The sequence below is a fragment of the Peromyscus eremicus genome, chromosome 18 (genome assembly GCF_949786415.1).
Source record: "Peromyscus eremicus chromosome 18, PerEre_H2_v1, whole genome shotgun sequence".
Classification (NCBI taxonomy): domain Eukaryota; kingdom Metazoa; phylum Chordata; class Mammalia; order Rodentia; family Cricetidae; genus Peromyscus; species Peromyscus eremicus.
The window spans coordinates 17,676,482-17,695,337 of record NC_081434.1 but is presented as its reverse complement, the minus strand read 5'-3'; the positions used below and the strand labels follow the sequence as shown (position 1 = coordinate 17,695,337).

General features: G+C 41.3%; 1 protein-coding gene across 10 annotated transcripts in view; it reads left to right on the top strand.

Annotated features, from left to right (window-relative positions):
* Osbpl8 (oxysterol binding protein like 8) overlaps positions 1–18,856 on the top strand; it is a 137,421-nt gene that overhangs the window by 106,704 nt on the left and 11,861 nt on the right. For all 10 annotated transcript variants that reach the window (XM_059245543.1, XM_059245548.1, XM_059245547.1 and 7 more), the window contains 9 exons: positions 401–585; positions 3,233–3,314; positions 4,883–4,981; positions 5,634–5,730; positions 9,129–9,227; positions 12,899–12,996; positions 14,639–14,728; positions 16,722–16,858; positions 18,478–18,663. In XM_059245543.1, coding sequence (XP_059101526.1) covers positions 401–585; positions 3,233–3,314; positions 4,883–4,981; positions 5,634–5,730; positions 9,129–9,227; positions 12,899–12,996; positions 14,639–14,728; positions 16,722–16,858; positions 18,478–18,663 — 1,073 coding nt within the window. The remainder of the gene's footprint in view (positions 1–400; positions 586–3,232; positions 3,315–4,882; positions 4,982–5,633; positions 5,731–9,128; positions 9,228–12,898; positions 12,997–14,638; positions 14,729–16,721; positions 16,859–18,477; positions 18,664–18,856) is intronic.

The following is an 18,856-nucleotide window of genomic DNA, read 5'->3' as shown; positions in this document are numbered from 1 at the left end:
CAAGTAGCATAAATTTAAAAGTTGCCAGTTATTACCAAAGCAAGTAAAACCATAAACTAGGTATGGTGGCACATGCCTGTAATCCCAGCACTTGGGAGAATGAAGCAGGAAGTTTGCAAGTTTTAAGGCAGCGTGGGATACCTTATCTCAATAGAAAAGTAAATTTTTTTGAACAAAATAATAATAGAATTTGGTTCTTTTGCATATGCTGTTATTTTGGTACTTCTTGGAGCTCTCCTGGTACTTTTACAGCCTAGACTTTATTACCTAAATGATTGTTTGCACATTTTCATAATGCTTGGGATAGTCCTGGAGAGTCCTGTTTTTATCCTTCAGTGTCTTGTCTATGTGTCTGTCTAAGATAAAAATGTTTCAGGTTGCTGTGTTATAATTGTTAAAGGCAGGTGAGGCTTCTCAAACGGAAACTGTGTCTGAAGAGAACAAAAGCCTTATCTGGACTCTGCTCAAACAAGTCCGTCCTGGCATGGACCTGTCCAGGGTGGTTCTTCCTACATTTATTTTGGAGCCCCGTTCTTTCCTGGATAAACTTTCAGATTACTACTATCATGCAGATTTCCTGTCTGAGTAAGTAGAGTCTTCTAGAAATAGAAGATCCCTGAATGGTTTTAGAATGTCTCAATAATGTAACAAAAAGCTATGGTGGCATGCACTTGTAATCTCAGCAGTAGGGAGGGGGGAAAAGGTGGCTTCCTGGGGCTCAGCAAGGCCAGTGAGAGACTGCCTCAACAAACAAGGTAGGTAACAGCTGTGGAGGAATGATACCTGAGGTCATCCTCTGGGGAATAGCAATTTTCTGCTCACTGTTCCATAGTTTACCTGTTGCCACGTCTGTAGTAGCACTACAGTAGTAGCACTGTTTTCTGTGCTACTAAGTTTTGGCCTAGTGATTTGGACTTAAGAATCTGCACCAATATCTGTTGTCCATATCTGTTTCAACTGTAGTTGTTAATTACATTAGTAAACATTGAAAACATCATAAGCTGAATCAAGAGATGATTGATATGTTACAGGAAAACTTTGCAATTTATGTAGTAGACAAAAGTATTAATTCTCCTAAGAGTTTAAAGAGCTCTTAATGCCAGCATGGTGGTGCACATTTGTGATCCTAGCACTCAAGAAGCTGAGGCAAGAGAATTGCTATGAGCTTGAGTCAGGGCTATATAGCAAGACTGATTCATCTCCCTCCATCTAATAAAAAGGGCTAGCTAGCAAGCTCTCTCTTAGAAACAGAGTGAAGATACCCAATAACCTGTAGAAAAAGAAGTGGGAAAAATGAAATAGAAACAGTTCTTTAATTGGAACCCTATGCAAAATAAGAAGCAGCAGATAAAGGCTGTAGCGCCATAGTTTTGTTCATCTAGCCCGTTGATGGAGAGCTTTCCCACTTGTTCTGCTCGCTTCTGTGGTTCTTTTCTTCGTCTGTCTTGGAAAGTCATTCTCAGTATGGAAAGCAGGTACTAGAGCTCCTATGGTGAATTTCTACGAGTGGAAAGGTTGCACCTTAAAGAAAGTAATGAAGTAGGACAAGGCCATATACTCTTCAAAGCCCGTGTCCAGTGACATACTTCCTCCAGCAAAGCCACACCTCCTAAACTTTCCCAAGTGGTCCCCACAAGAAGGGACCAAGTGTTCAAATGCCTGAGTTTAGGGGGAACATTTCTCATTTAAATCACCACAGAATTGTTTCTGCAAGAGTGAAGGAGGTACACTGTGAAGAAATCAAACATTAGTTGATGCAGTATGCACATCAGTCGTATAAGGTTTTAAATAAGACTTCAGAATGAGACATTTACAGATAGGAAGAGAACAATCATTGGTTTGTTATTACAGAAAAACTCAACCTTTCTGGTTGGCAGAAAACCTAGGACTAGCCTCTGTCACCTTGCACCTTATCTTCAAAAATCAAGATTCCAGTCTGATGTGCTTGTGAAAGAGAATGCCTTTTTATAAATAAGGGTCTAATAACTAGCTACCTCACAAACAAACATGAAAACAGCTTGCCAATAAAAGTCACTTTGAACGTTCACAATCACTGCTTTGTAGCAGTTGCAGTAATAGTCAAGTGGTCAAGGGGAGAGGGAAGCTGAGTCATGGCTCCTCCAGATTCTTCACTAGGGACTAGCTGTTACACTGGTAGTTTGTTGAGGTGGAACATCGGCCGGTTATACAACATATGCTGGAAGACTGAAGGACTATGGTTGGCAAAACCCTGTTGATGGAAGTTGTGACACATACAGGAGGGTGAAGGACGGTGACTGGGAAAGCACTGGATTGAAGTGATCTTAACTCTTCTTTCACACTTGCAATATGAAACAAGAGCCTCGCGGCAGGCGCACAAACCCACGTGCTCCTTGATCTGAAAGGCTCCGTCAGCCTGCTGCTCTCTCTTCTGAGTACTGTTCATTTCTAACACCACTGTTCAGGTTAGATGTGACCAGGTGAACAGTGACTGATGCTCCTTCACTGGCAAGTGAGACTGAGGACCTCTAATCAAGCTGTTGACTGGGCTTCAAGGAACCACACAATGCACGAATCTCGAAAGTCTATGTTTGATTTTCGAGGGTTGTTTGTGTTTTGGCTTACAGTTCTTAAGGGAATCCATAATCTTGGGGAGGTATGGCAGCAGGTAGCCTGAGCAGGAAGCTGAGAGATTACATCTCCAGCCAACTTGAAAAGCAGAGAATGTTTCCTTTTTAATCAAAGTTATTCACAGAGCTCCTTGTTAATCCTGAGTTCTACAGAACCCCATTTCAGACGCTTTGGTTTGGAACTTCCAAAAACATTTTCAGCAGTGTCCAGGTAGTACATGAAAGAATCAGAAAAATGGGATAAGGCAACCAGATTAAAAGAGAAAAATGATTCTTTAGAGGGTTATTAGTTTTTTAAAAATTGTGTGTCTATTTGTTGGGGGCATGGGTGTATGCATCTGAATGCAATAACTCACAGAGGCCAGAGGAGGGATTGGAGTTGCAGTCAGTTGTGAGCCCTTGGACTTGGGTGCTGGAAAACCTCTGGTCCTACCAAAAGAGTAAGTAGCTTTAACCTCTGAGCCATCTCTCCAGCAGCAAGGAAAAGTATTCTAGAAGTAAATTTACGTGACTATTTTACTGTTTATTTAAATATGAATTAGGTTTCCAAGTATAAGTCACAGTAAGTGTGAAAGAGAATTTGTGATTTTGCATTAAATGATTATATTTACCAATTTTTTTAGGGCTGCTCTTGAAGAAAATCCGTATTTCCGTTTGAAGAAAGTCGTGAAATGGTATTTGTCAGGATTCTATAAAAAGCCAAAGGTAATGTTTACTTTTGCTTCTTTTTCCTCCTTTTTCCTTACGTTGTATGTTTGTGTGGGTATTTGGGTGCCGTGCGTGGTACACACGTGGAGGAGGGCAGTTCTGTCTTAGAGTCTGTGAGTCTAGAACCCAGCAAGTCATCAGTTGGACTTGGAGACACGTGCCACATCACCCGATGTGGCACTCACTGCCCGGGCACTCAGAAAACCCACCGGAACTCTCCAGAGTGTCTGAGCAGTTCGTGTTAGTGATCATTTGTTTTCTTAATCATTAGACTAGACTGGTAAGTGTTACCTAAGTAGCACCTACGACAAACAGCATTTATGTGGGAGCTGTAGTCAAAGCAGTCTTCTGTGTTCTAGGTCATCTGCTCCATCCCAAGGAGTACAGTCAGGATGCGGGAGTGAGAAACAGGTTTGACGGGACAGTGGTGGGAAAACATGACGAGACTAGAATAAAATGCTTGAATCTGGAAAGAGGAAGCAGCCAGTGGAGGGAGGGCAGCTACCACCAGTCAGAGTCCACCACTGCCCAGGTGATGGGCCGCCACTGAGTCCACGGAGAAGTGTGGTGTTAAAAGGCCAGTCACTGAGTCCATGGAGAAGTGTGGTGTTAAAAGGCCAGTCACTGAGTCCACGGAGAAGTGTGGTATTAAAAGGCCAGTCACTGAGTCCACGGAGAAGTGTGGTATTAAAGGCCAGTCACTGAGTCCACGGAGAAGTGTGGTATTAAAGGCCAGTCACTGAGTCCACAGAGAAGTGTGGTATTAAAAGCCAGTCACTGAGTCCACGGAGAAGTGTGGTATTAAAAGTGGATGTCACCCTCCTCCAGTAGGAGAGTTGGTGCGATTGCAGTGTGCTGGTCAAGCAGGAAGTGAGCGCTGTTACACAAGAGCAATTCCTGGAAGGAACCTTAAAACAGAAATTAGAAAATGAGTTTTTATTTCTAAGAATGTTGTGAACTGTATGTGTGAACCTGGACAAACCACTTAAATTTTAGGCCTATCTCAAAAGAGCTGGAGCTGCTGATATACAAATCCTGTATTACCTGACATTTCCAATACTGGGTAAATACCAAGAAGAGATGGCGTCTTTATATTCAAAAGACACTTGCATGTCCATTGACGCACCATTTGCAGTGACCAAAATATAGACAGGGCTCAGCCTCCGGCAGATGAATATGGATAGAGACGTTGAACCAGTCAGTTGTCAGGGTTTTTTAAAGCAATCATTGCTCTCTGGAGGTAACATCTTACAGGAATGTCCTGCAGCTCTAAGAGATGCTTTCTTATTTAGATTGTTTGTTGGCAGAAATTGCAAAATTTCTATTTAGATCATATCTTGCTAAATTTTTTTTTTCCTGAGACAGGGTTTCTCTGTGCAGCTTTGGTACCTTTTCCTGGAACTCACTGTGTAGCTCAGGCTGGCCTTGAACTCACAGAGATCCGCCTGCCTCTGCCTACCGAGTGCTGGGATTAAAGGTGTGCGCCACCACCACCCGGCTGTATTTGTAATTTTTAACTTGTAGTTTTTTTTGTTGTTTGTTTGTTTGTTTATTTGTTTAATCAGGGACTGAAGAAACCATATAATCCTATACTTGGTGAGACTTTCCGTTGTTTATGGATTCATCCCAGAACAAACAGCAAAACGTTCTATATTGCTGAACAGGTATGAGAAATGCTAACTTGGTACATCACTGTTGTTTAGCTTCTTGTTAGGGAAGGTTTGCTAAGCATTGATATTCTAGACTGAATGCTACTCCATAACACATTGATGACCATTGTGCTCACAACCCATCAGGTTTGGCTGTCCTGTGTGGCTGCAGTCAAGATGTCAGCCAGTTTATACTTACCCTTACTTTTGGCTGGTGTGGGCGATTGCTCTCCATGATCACCCCCATGGCTGTTGTGAAGGGAATTCAGTTTCTCAGCATGTGGCCCCTCTGTACAGGTTTTATAGCACAAAAACTTGTTACTTGGAACTTTGGGTGCTTGTATGTGCATGCAAGCGAGAGAGGGGTTGGGGTGGGGAAGAGGGAGAGGGTGTCCTAAAAGCCTCCCCCATGGAAGGTATATTATAATCTCAAGTTAGAAATGCTGTATTATCATTCCCACACAAACTTGTTGATTCACATTCTGCCTTGGAGTGTGAATGCCAGGAGGTGGATTTCCTTGGAGACAGAAATCTGGACGGCAGTCATTAACATTCATTGTTGCTTACCAGCTGCTCCTTCTTACTCATTCTTAGATTTGAACTTTTGATGCTAGCATAATAGTAGGCTTGTTCTGTTCAATGTCACGATCTTTCCTGTGTTCAATAGGTGTCCCATCATCCACCGATATCTGCCTTTTATGTTAGTAACCGGAAAGATGGATTTTGCCTCAGTGGTAGCATCCTGGCTAAGTCCAAGTTCTATGGTGAGTTTTCCCTTGTTCTAAACTGTGCTTTTCCAAAATGCAGTGTTTTCTGGTAAGTTTCTATTTGTCATTTTGGCAAGGAATTGATGTCATTTAGGCATCATCTTTACTCCTGATTGCTGTTTAATCCTTGCACATTTTATCTGACCTCATCGCATACATGGAGAGCATCACTTACAGACAACACAGTAGTCCCTCCATTTCCTCTTTATCTGACCTCATCGCACACATGGAGAGCATCACTTACAGACAACACAGTAGTCCCTCCATCTCTCTATCTGACCTCATCGCACACATGGAGAGCATCACTTACAGACAACACAGTAGTCCCTCCATCTCCTCTCTATCTGACCTCATCGCACACATGGAGATCCTCACTTGCGGACGATGCAGTGGTCCCTCCATCTCTCTCGCGCATGCTGGTCTCTTTTGTCTTCACCCTCATCGTTGTTTAGTGTTGTCACAGTGGACCTGAGGGAACTGATCTTTCTCTTTGAGTCTTTGAGTATCGAAAGAATCCAGTTTGGCCCTGGGTCATTCAATAATGGTCTTTAACCTCGGGCCAAATAACATACTATTGAAAATGTTTGTGAGTACAGGAAAGGAATGTAGAAAAATGTGCTGTTAGTAGGAAACCTTAATACAATGCCTTTGACAATTGAAAGAAAACAGTCAAAACTGTATAGTGGTAGAATTTATTTTTAAATGCTGTTATTTGGCTTTCTAATTTTAAAGATATTTAAAACTCAGAGAATTAAATTCAACTAAAGAATTTTAAACCTGAGAGAAAACAAACATAAAGCTAAAATAGAAAAGATAAAATATGTACACAGAAGTCTAAATTTTAATTCCATGAGAGGGCAGAGTCAGAAACTAGTCTGTGACAGGAAATGTAAAGTGTAACAGCTTTCCATCAGGAGCATGGCACATGCCTTTACGTTTTTTGTTTGTTTCTTGTTTTTTATTTATTTTTATTCTATGTGCACTGGTGCTCTGCCCGTGTGTATGTCTGTGCGAGGGTGTCAGATCTTAGAGGGTGTCAGACGGTTGTTAGCTGCCATGTAGGTGTTGGGAATCGAACCTGGGTCCTCCAGAAGAGCAGTCAGTGCTCTCAACCTCTGAGCCATCTCTCCAGCCTTAATTTAATGTTGTTGTTTTAAAAAGTTATTTATTTTTATTTTATGTGTATTGGTGTTTTCCTGCATATCTGTGTGAGGGTGTCAGATCTTGGTGTTACAGACAGTTGTTAGCTGCCATGTGGGTGCTGGGAATTGAACCCAGGTCCTCTGGAAGAACAGTCAGTGCTCTTAGCCACTGAGCCATCTCTCTAGCTCCGCCTTTAGGTTTTTAGAGATGCCCCCCCCTACTTACTTTTCTTTTGATTTGGGTTGGATGTTTTTTTTCTTCAGAAGCTCCACATATTTTATATTGATAACACCCCTTCTCCCTCTGGCTTCAGTCCCTCCCCCACCCCAGCTACAGCGTAGGTGACTTTAGTGGGTGTCAGTTCATCCCTATAGACTGAAGACATTTTTACTGAGAACCAGATGTGTGGTTTATGTTCAGGTGCAGCTTCTGCACTTTGATTTCTTTTTTCTTATGTATTAATATGACTTATGTGCACCAGGGCTAGCTCTTTATAATGTGAAAGAGTTCACAAAAAGAAAATTCTTATTTTTTCTTTGAGTAAAGACATTTGAGGAGATGATGTATAATTTATGAAGTAGCCTGTTAGGCATATATCTCGTGGTATCTTTCATGTTGGAATCTATACATGTTGATGTAGAGGCAGGGGAAAGTCATGGTTGTGCATAAATGTTTGCAGACTTTTATATAAATATCACGACATTATTTCTAATGGTTCATACTAACTCATAATGGTTCACTGATAAACAGAACTTAACATCAACTCCTATAGACCTCTTATAGCTATAGAATACTGATTATCAATAAAAAAAAAAGTATGCTTGTGCAATGGCATAGGCAAATCTGAAAAATATGTGCTAGGTGAAAATAAGCCATATATAAATGGTGTATTTTATAATGCTTGCTAGAATTGGTAAAAATACAATGATAGGAAATGTCAGTGTTTCCCTAGGGATAATGGGGGCCTTTTAGGATGACAGTTTAGGTAGGTAGGGAGGTAGATAAGCAGGGAGATAGACAAGTGAACAGAGGATCAAACCCCAGCCTTGTGCATGGCAGACAGGTGCTGTGTTACTGAACTACATTCCCACCCCTCAGTCATTTGAGATGGTCTTTCTGTGCAGTTCAGGCTGATGCAGAAGCCCCAGCCCTCCTGTGCCCACTTCCCAAATGTTGATATAGGTATGCACTACCAAGCCAGTTCTGTGGTGTAATTAGGAATCCTCTATGTGGTACCACATAACTATCACACTTAATGCTGGAAATAGGCTGTTTGGTGTGTGTTAATTATACTCCATTAAAAATGCAGATGTTAAGGAAAGAAAAAACAGAGACAAGCTAAAAGAAGTCACTGTGGCATTTTATCACCTGGATTATGCACATTTTTAAATCATTAATAGGATTATTGAATCAATTATAAATATTTAAAACTTGAGACTTACCTATATGTGACTTAGAATTATTATTATTATTATTATTATTTTTGGTTTTTCGAGACAGGGTTTCTCTGGGTAGCTTTGCGCCTTTCCTGGAACTCACTTGGTAGCCCAAGCTGGCCTCGAACTCACAGAGATCCGCCTGCCTCTGCCTTCTGAGTGCTGGGATTAAAGGCGTGCGCCACCACCGCCCGGCTAGAATTAATATTTTGATTCATAAGAGTCACACTAGAAGCAGTATGGGGGACCAGCCCCCACATTTATTTACCCCAGGGACTCTTGAGGAATAAGAGATAAGGGACTTAGTTAGAAATAAAGGAGAGACAAACAGAAAACACAGGATAGACTTTGGAGGGCCTGGATCCTTATCCACCGGCCCCGAACTTTATTCCAAAGGTCTATTTATAACAATGCTAAGGGATGAAGCAAAAGACCTCCCCCTTGCTAGTTACAGTCACCTGGTATCCAGGCCCGTGGTCCAATCAACCTCTCATGCAGTCCTGCTGGGTACAGCCACTAGGAAACCTAGTGGGCTCCAACAAAGCAGTATTTTCTTGGCTATCAGACATGTTGGGATATTTTTCATTTGACTTTCCTAAACAAATACCTATGTATGCCTTTTGAAAAGACTCATAAGATTGGGAATATGAATGAAGTAATGTTTTAGTTATGAGGTGATGAATACGTGTTATCACACATGAATTATGATTGAAGTATTTTAAATATTTCTCCTGGAGAAATGTGAATGTCTCAAATATACTGTTTTGAATTGGTCATATTGGTTTTGTGAAATTTAATAATACTTTTTTTTTGTAGGAAATTCACTCTCTGCGATATTAGAGGGAGAAGCCCGGTTAACCTTCTTGAATCGAGGTGAAGATTATGTGATGACAATGCCCTATGCTCATTGTAAAGGTGAGTCTTTTCCACTTACAGCAGCTCTTTCTGGGTTTTTAGTTTGGTTTGGTTTGGTTTGGTTTGGTTTGGTTTGGTTTGGTTTGGTTTGTAAGTAAATGTATGTGAATAGAATTTGTTTTGTTTGAGATAGTCAGACAAATTTTTTGAAAACCTTGGCCCATAGTTACTTCAGAGTATTGCTGTTTGCTGACTGTTTCTATGGTGAATTAATTCACACATAATAGTCACACCTATTTTTGTGATATATACCTTGTAAGAAATTTAGTTATAATAATGGAATTTCCTTGTATTTATCTTGTGTGAAAGTTTTGAAATTAAATGAAACTACTTATTTCAGAATCTTTAAAAGATACTTTACATACTCTTGCATTTATACCCTCTATAATGTTTAATCTGCTCTTTTTCTCTTTTTTAATAATTTATTTTTATTTTATGTTCATTGGTGTTTTGACTGCGTGTATGCCTGTGTGAGTGTCAGAAGCCCTGGAATTGGAGTTATAGACAGTTGTGAGCCCCATGTGGGTACTGGGAATTGAACCCGGGTCCTCTAGAAGAGCAGTCATTACTCTGAACCGCTGAGCCATCTCTCCAGCTCCATCTGCTATTTTTCAGTGCATCAAGTCCTTTCAATGTTTTCCTTCACTCTCATTTGACAGTCTCTCCATTTGGGTTTTGGTTTCGTTGATCTATAACCTTGCAGTATAGCTCAGGCTGCCTTTGAACTCAGGATCCTCCTGCCTCAGTCTCCCTAGTGTTGAGATCACTGATATGTATATGCTTATATTTGGCAAAAAGCTAGGTAGTGCTCTGAGCTTTGTATATAGTTCTTAAAACAGGAATTAAGTGCAATATCTACAATTTTAAGTGAGTAAGAATCAGTTTTTAATCTTTTTATTAATTCTTTATGGGTTTCACGTCATACATCCTGACCCCACTCACCTCCCTGTCCCCTTGCTTCTATCCTCTGCCCTTGCAACACCCCCCAAACAAAATTTAAAAGTAAAAACAAAACAACAGCACCAAAACCAAATAAATAATCTTGTTCTGGAATCTGCAGTGTGGCCCAGTGAGTCACACAGTTCACCCTTAGTCCATCCGTCTTTACTTGTGTTGTTGTTATGAGTCAGTGGTCTGCTTTGAAGCCTCTGGATCTGCCGCACCCTTGATCCTGGGCCCTCACTAGAAATCCTCTGGGATATCCTGTTGTTGCCTGTGTCATGAAGATCCTATGGCTTTGGATCTGCAGGACCAACACCTTCACATGCTCCAGCAGCTCATAGACGAGGTGGGGGTTGGGGTGGGCTACCTCATAATCCTGGCGCTGGGCTGGTTAGCCTGCTGGCTTTCCCTCATCATCACCACCAGCACTGCCCTGGCTAGCTCACCCAATGTAGCAGCCAGCAAGGAGTGGGGCAGTTCTCCTGCTCTCACCCCCTCAGGTCCAGCTCACCTGAGCGCACACCACCAGGGCCAGTTCTGTTTTGCCCAGGCTAGGTGCAGGGCCTGCTCTCCGGATTGCTTCACTTGGTGAGGGGCAGGTCAGTATTAATATTATAGTATTAAGGCCACTCCACGTAGTTAAAAGGGAGGTTTATTTTGTGGGGTAACTTACAAGTGAAGGGATAGTTTACAGGGTCTGGGAAAGGTGTGGTGCAGTCCAGCAGTGTTCTCTGGAGAACTCTGCTTGGTCTACCTCCAGCATCCAGGATCCAGGAACCAAGAGAGCCGGCACATCCGGATCTCGGGTCTTAAGGGCTCCTCTCTCAGCCCCACCTTGTAGGCATGACAGTTACCGGCACCTCAGTGGGGGTAGTACTTCCAGGTCAAAGCTGGACCGGCTATCCACTACAGGCCAGCTCTTCTGTTTTCATGCCCGTGAGGTCAGCTCTACCTCCTGTCACACCTTGCCATCCCAGGGCATATGAGGGAGAGGACGGGGGCAGCTCTCCTGTGCCCCCCCCCCCAACAGGGTCAGCTCTGGTGTGCTGCCCAGGTGATGTGCCATGCCCACTCTCCCATGTGCTGCAGTTGGTGAGGGGCAGGGCCAGCTCTCCCACTCTTGTGCCCCAGGGACCAGCTTTTTCTGCCTGCAGTAGGTGTGAGGGGTGAGGAGAGTGTCTCTCCCTTGCCCACGCCACCCTATGACAGGCCGTGGGGCCAGCTCTCCCACTCTTTCGTCTTCAGGTCGGCTCACTTACAGTGCTACCATTAGGGACAGCTCTGCTCTGCTGCCCCGGGGAGGTGTAGGGCCTGCTTCCCAGAGTGGTGCAGGTGGTGATGGGCAGCATTTTTAAATTTTATGTCATTTATTACATCCGTGCCCAACTAGCAATGAGGAATTATTTTTCCATAGTAGTGTATTTCCCACAGTATTGAAAAAAATGAGATTAAAGAATAGGAAATTTTTTAAAGTAAGAGTTCCTATGTGTTTTCTATATTGCTAAGTTCCATGAATTATTTTATAAAGTAGGAGTTCCATAGCCAAATAATTATGAGAAACATTTCATAGTCTGTTTCCTCGCAGAAGTTAACAGTGTGTGTTTATCTATTAAAGGCCAGCTCAGTTGTCTAATTCAATAAAACGTGCACTTGAACAAACCTGTTCAAGTCTCTTTAACTTAGAATATGTTTTGAACACAGAACCCGTTTTTGAGGTTGTTTTTTGTTTGTTTGTTTGCTTACCTGGAGTTGGGCCTTGTTATTTGTAGTAATTATGTTGTATAAAGTGACAACAGACACTGAATTGGCTCATACAGAACTGTGCTTTCAAGGGAAGGTAATGAGGCTACATTATTTTGAGTCTCTTACTACAGTGTTCCCACCAACTAATGGGCACATAACCTTGTATTGTGTGTGCTCACATGGAAAGACATTGAATAGTCGTTTTTTGTTACTGACTTAACTGCCATTGAACTGTCGGCGAACACTGTCCCTCAACTGAATGAAGCGTTAGCATGGTTCCTGTGGAAGGTCCAGCATAGCTTTAGAACACTGTACCACAGCACTTCAGCTGTGCCCTGGGTCAGCTTCCAACAGCAAAAGCATCAACAAAAAAGCACAAAGGTACAAAACACATGAACAAAATATCCTGCCAAAGAAGGACTGTTCTCCATGCACCCCCTCCCCGGAGCTGAGGACCGACCCCAGGACAGTTGGTTTGTTTTTTCCCCCAGTACAGGCATTGAAGCAACACGGTGGGCCTAGTTCTGCCTAAGCATCTACTTACTCCCAAGCATGTCCATGAATTGCCACAGAGCACAGTGGGCATCGGTTTGAGGATTACCTGTGTAGTTAGAGTGTTTATTACATTTACTTACTGTGTTTATGTGGGTCAGAGTGTAACCTGTGGGGGTAGGATCTTCCCTTCCACCAGGTCGGTCCCAACAGTCCAGCTCAAATCCTAAGGTATGGCAGGAAATGCTTTTGCATGCTGACTCATCTCATTGGCCCGCCTCTGCACTTTAAATAGAGTGTAAACTTGCCAACATGATGTGAATATGCTCTTGTGGGTCCTATAACACTTTGTCTATATTACAAGTGTTTCGTTGATAAGGCAGGAGGCCTCAGATCACAGATTTCTCCTGGTATATCAAATTGCAGAGCGCTGCTTATTTCTGTCACCGGCCCCCTGTCCTCAGCTTTCGTCAAGTTTCTCTCTTCAAATTTAGGTATTCTCTATGGCACAATGACGCTGGAGCTTGGGGGAACTGTCAACATCACCTGTCAGAAGACTGGATACAGTGCAGTACTTGAATTTAAGCTAAAGGTTGGTAAATGATGGTGTCACCTAATTAAGGGGAAGCTGTGTTGTAAATACTGAAGACAAAATACAGATTAGTTGTAGAGTAAGAACTAAATATAAAAACATGGCTTATGCCAGGTCAAAGAGAAACAGGTCCAGAGACAATCTCGGTGTCTTGGTACAGCCTGAGACAGCCTGAGAAGATACAAATTAGCATGGAAGCCACCTTTCCTTTTTAAAATGTTAATGATAAAACTTGGTGCTATAGAGGAAGTAAGATTTAAGAAATGATTGAAGTATCTCTGTGAATTAAAACGGTGCTTTAGAAAACCCCAGAAGGTAGATATGAATCGAGAGACTCTGGTTGCATACAGTAAGACAATTTCATAATTAATTTGTTACTATTTTAATTAGTAAGTAATTAGTTACTATTTATGTATAAAAATTATTTCTGTATAAAAATTATTTTAGCTCACATGCTTAAGAATAACTCCTCATCAGATGTTAATGCAAAAAAATGTATGGGAATATTAGAGATGGTTTTTCTCTTGAAAAATGTTGGACATCAGGAAATCCTGAAAAATATGAGTGATTTAGTTGAGACCAGAATCCACTAAAGACTTGCCCACTTATGAGTCTGATGCGTGAAAGGCCAGGACTGTTGTTCCTGTGAGGACCTGTTGGTGTGGCCTTTCCACGTGACTGGGCTTCTTGCCAGCATGGCAGCTCTAAGGCAGCTGGAGGTCGTCTTTAGCAGCACCATCTCGGCAGCACGCTGAGGATTCAGTTGTCTCCCATCATCACTAGCCTAGAAGCCAAATGACAGCACATCCTATGTCTTCATTGAAGAGCTACACCCACTCAGGCTCGGGAGGAGGGTGGTGACGCACTTCTGGGGGGAGGCTGGCCGAGGTCTCCTTGAGGAAGAGCGTGGGGGCTGGAGAGGAAGTGAGTGGGTTTCAAGGGAAGCCATCTCTGGAAAATTCTGTCTGCTTCAACAAAAGGGAAATCTGAAGCCTTGTCACCAGTCAGTTATCATTAGTGCGTTGTGTTCAGATAAAAATAGGGACTGTAATGATAGGTGTTGCTAATTACGTCCTTGTTGATATCCCAGTGACCAGAGTCTCTTTTCTAGTGAAAAGGCGTTCTTAAGTATTATCTGATGCCGTGCCCTTTGCTTGATAAAAGTGGTCTTAAACAGTTACTCATGTCATTAAGTACCAAAGCATCAAAACTGTGTCTCTAAAGAAAGACATTAGTAAGACAGTGTAGGGACCCAACGTGTATTCCTTGTGATTTTAGTTTTTGAAGGATTGTTTTCAGATTTTTAAATCCCCTCTGTTTTCTGAGTTCTTTTTCTTGGTGTGTCGCCACATTGATGGGGCTCAGTCCTGAAGAACAGCACTCAGATTGCACAGGTCATAGGTCTTTATACCTGGGTCAGCTTTCTGAATTATTTAGATTTCATAGTATGTTTTAGCTATATTTTTCATAGCCATAATTCAAATTAATTTTTTAAAAAGTCTCTAATTTAAATTTGAGTCAGGATTTCACTGTTTTTACTTTCAAGAATATGGTAACTATTTAATTCTTTTTTCTTTGATGTTTGGTTATCTATAATATATGCAAATATAAGCTAAAATGCTCAATATTTTCTGTTTTAAAGCCATTTCTAGGAAGTAGTGATTATGTTAACCAAATATCAGGGAAACTTAAATTGGGAAAAGAAGTCCTAGCTACGTTGGAAGGCCATTGGGTAAGTACTTTTATATATTAGCACTGCAAAAATAATTTTATCTGATGGAGAAAATGGACAATTTTATTGTAAAATTATCATTAAATAAACTTCATCTTAAAAGCAGATATTTTGGGGGCTGGAGAGATGGGTCAGCAGTTAAGAGCACTGGCTGCTCTTCCAGAGGTCCTGAGTTCAATTCCCAGCAACCACAAGGTGGCTCACAACCATCCGTAATGAGATGTGGTGCCCTCTTCTGGCATGCAGGCAGACATGCAGACAGAACACTGTATGCATAATAAATAAATAAATACGTTTTTTAAAAAGCAGATATTTTGGTATTGCTCTGCTGCCAATGACACTTTGTTTTATAAATTTTTTATGTTTCTAAGACTTTTATATGAGTAGAAGTCGCAATCATATGGTACTTGCTGTGTACATTATTAAGAATATAGCTCGTATTTATCATTTACTACTTAGTTGGACTTGATGAAATCGGTACATAGATACCTGTTTTTCATCGTATATGTTTATTTAATCTGTGTGTGTGCATGTGCCATGACACACGTGTGGAAGACAGAGGACAGCTTACTGGAGCCAGTGCTCCCGTTCTACCGTGAGAGTTCCAGGAGTCAGGTGCAGGCCGTCAGAGTTGGTAGCAGGTACCTTCGCTAGCTGTACTGTTTTGCTGACACCTACGTAAGATGTGCCCATTTGAAAAGGAAGGAAGCTAATGGCCAGATAGTTGGCAGTGAGCCCTGGGCCTCCGGCTGCACAGAGCTCTGCTGGTCCAGTTAGAGTCGGGTTCTGTTGGAGGAAGTTGGGAAGGTGCAGTGGTGTATAACAGCAGTCAGTGGCTTTGACCTCATCTCTGCCAACCGGTTCACATCTGTGTGCGTTCTTACAAGGAGCTTACGCGACTGAGACGGATCATGGTATATTTCCTATGCATTTTCACTATAAACACTGAGTATATGCTATTCTGCATATAGTAAGCAAATACAGGAAGAAAAGGAAGCCAGGTTTAGAGACTCAGCCAGTGGCTACGTAGGTTCCGCAAAATGTTTTTTAAATTTGTGTGAGTGTGTTGTTGGGGTGGGGGTGAGTGAGAATGTTGTGAGTGTGTATGTGTGAGAGAGTGTTGTGTGTGTGTGTGTGTGTGTGTGTGTGTGTGTGTGTGTGAGTGATGTATGTGTGTGTGTGTGTGTGTGAGAGAGAGAGAGAGAGAGAGAGAGAGAGAGAGAGAGAGAGAGAGAGAGAGAGAGAGAGAGAGAAAGGAGAGGAGAGGAGAGGGAGAGAAAGGTGTGTGTGTGTGTTCTCCTTTCACTGTGTGGGTCTCAGGAATAGGTCATCAGCGTGGTGGCAATTGCTTTACCCATAGAGTCCTCTCCCAGGTCCCTGAAAGATGTTGACTTCCTATCTGAATATTATTTGGAACAATGATAAAGCCATCTTTGTCATTTTATTTTATTTTGAGACAGGGTCTCTTATGTTGCAGCCCTGGCTGGCCTCAAACTCACAGAGATCTATCTGCCTCTGCCTCCTGGGTGCTGGGATAAAAGGCATGTGCCACCATACCTGGAAAAACAGATGTTCTAAAAACATCAAATGTCTAAGGTTGAGTTCAATTTTTAATGCTAAGTCTCCAAAGTTTTTCAATGATTTGATTTTCTGCCTTGTCCACAGCATCACACCATGATCTTCTGAGACAGTTCAGACAGGAAGCTTGAGACTTTGCCCGTCATGTTTGAAATTTGTTAAATGAAACTTCTAAAACCTCATGAGCTTTCTATGTAGTCAGCCAGTTTTTCTAATTGATTGGAATGACATATTTAAACTACTGTTTTCATACAAATGGAAAGAATTTGGGACTTTGAGAAACGCACTAGTTACATTTGTTTTAAAATATTTTTCAAATTTAACAGCAGAAAGAATTTATTAGTGTATTGCTGTACTTTGTAGTCCTCTTCTAAATAGAAATAACTATATTGATGTTTAATTCCTTTCAATATAGGATAGTGAAGTTTTCATTAATGACAAAAAGACTGATAACTCAGAGATTTTCTGGAATCCAACACCTGACATTAAGCAGTGGCGATTAATAAGGCACACGGTAAAATTTGAAGAACAGGATGATTTTGAATCAGAGAAGTAAGTCTGCCTTCTTCTTTTTTAGCTAACCTTATGAACATTAAGGAGTATTTCAAATTGCATAATAGTGTAGTCACACTATTCTCTATCTGCTGTTGAGTTAATTCAGCAAGAGAGTTTGTCATTTGTGAGATTGAGAGCATTCTGTGTTGGTGTAGGTGACATAAAGACTTCACGAATCATCTTGTTTCTCTGCGGCTCAAAACTAAAATGTCCTGGTTTTCTCTCTTCTACTCCAGTGCTCTAGATTTCTGTTTGCATAGAGTTATAGAACAATTCATGTTCTCAGTTTCTCCCTGGCATCTGCTTTCCGGTCTGGTATACACTGTGGAAAGGTGACATGGAGAGAAAACAGCTACTCTTGTTCTGTCCTCTGAGACAAGAGTAGTGCGACTTGATGCCCTGGTTTCCAAGGACTTAAATTAGTAGGCAGTGCCATGGTTAATGCCATTGCTTCTGTTTTTAAGTCATGAAACTCTTTCTAGAACTCCTAACGCTTTTGGATAAACTTGCTGTTTGTATCTCTTTGTGTCAAAGAGTCCTGTATAAACATTGCTTACTACCCACTTGATACCTGGGAGTCCTTACTCTGTGGTCCTGCTTCTGTGAATCAAGACTACATGACTATTTTCTATATAAAATACAGGTTGTCAGCATTGGAAAATATGTATGCATCAATTTTTCAAGTCCTGTTTCAGATGTAACCATACGATGCTCCCTGTCCAAAGGGATATGCAGCCATTTTTGGTGTATGTATATAACCGAACACTTTTTATTTTTTAATATGGAATTTCATGCAGAGAAAAGTGGCCTTGAATTTGCTGTATAGCTGAGATTGACCTTAAACTATTATTACTGATCCTCTTGCCTCTACTTCCCAGTACTGGGACCATAGGCGTCCTCTACCCAGTCCAGCTCTACATATTTTAAGGACGAGGTAATAAGACTTAGAAAAGGAAACTTCTTCATCAGCTAAGTGGAAGACATAGAAAATTAACCTATGTATAACAAATTTCAAGGCCTGTTTCAGTTCTGACATGTTGCCCTCTCAGATGGATGAGATACAGATGTTGTACTCTCATTTAGCTGGTGAAAAAGCTAAATTTTAATAGAGGAAATAATTTTTCTTATGCTGTTTTTTGGTACATCAGTGGTTCTTAGCAGTATTGGTGTATTGAAATCTAGGAAGCATTTAGAGTCTGTTACTATTCCTAGAGACTGAATTTCAAAGTTCTCTGATAATTCATGCAGCCAAGCTCTCTAGTGGATCATCCTGAGGCCTGTGACTCCTAAGTAGTGTGCGTCAGAATCATCTAAAGAACTATTTAAAAATGTAGAGTACTTTGAGGACTTCTTCACTATAGTCCTGTCAGCCTCAGTCAGCAGTTTTCACTGTGTTTAAGAACCCATGGAATTGATTTCTCTTGCCAAGAAGAAATTAGCCCTCACTTAGTGGTGGTTGCCGGTTTGAGGCATTGGGCTTTGTTTGACTCATTTCTAAGCCTATGAGCATAAGCATGGTCAAAGGTAGACATCCACGTGAGCAGTGTTTGCTCCCAACAGAGACTAAAATCTGTAGAGATCGATTTTCTGAAATATTATTTTGACATGTCTGTTAGACTCTGGCAGCGGGTAACAAGAGCTATAAATGCCAAAGACCAAACAGAAGCTACGCAAGAAAAGTATGTTCTGGAAGAAGCTCAAAGACAAGCTGCCAGAGATCGGAAAACAAAAAATGAAGAGTGGGCTTGTAAGTTATTTGAACTTGATCCACTCACAGGAGAATGGCACTATAAGTTTTCAGAGTAAGTAATGTAAACGTTTATTTCAAAAAATATATTAGCATAATTTATTGCCTTTATATTTCGAGTATATTTATTATCAACATAGGAATTAGGGTGAACTTTTATTTTACAGACTTTTAAAATCTATGTGTGTGTGTATGCCAGCTTTTTTGAGTTTATGAATACCATGTGCGTGTAGGAACCCATTAAAGTC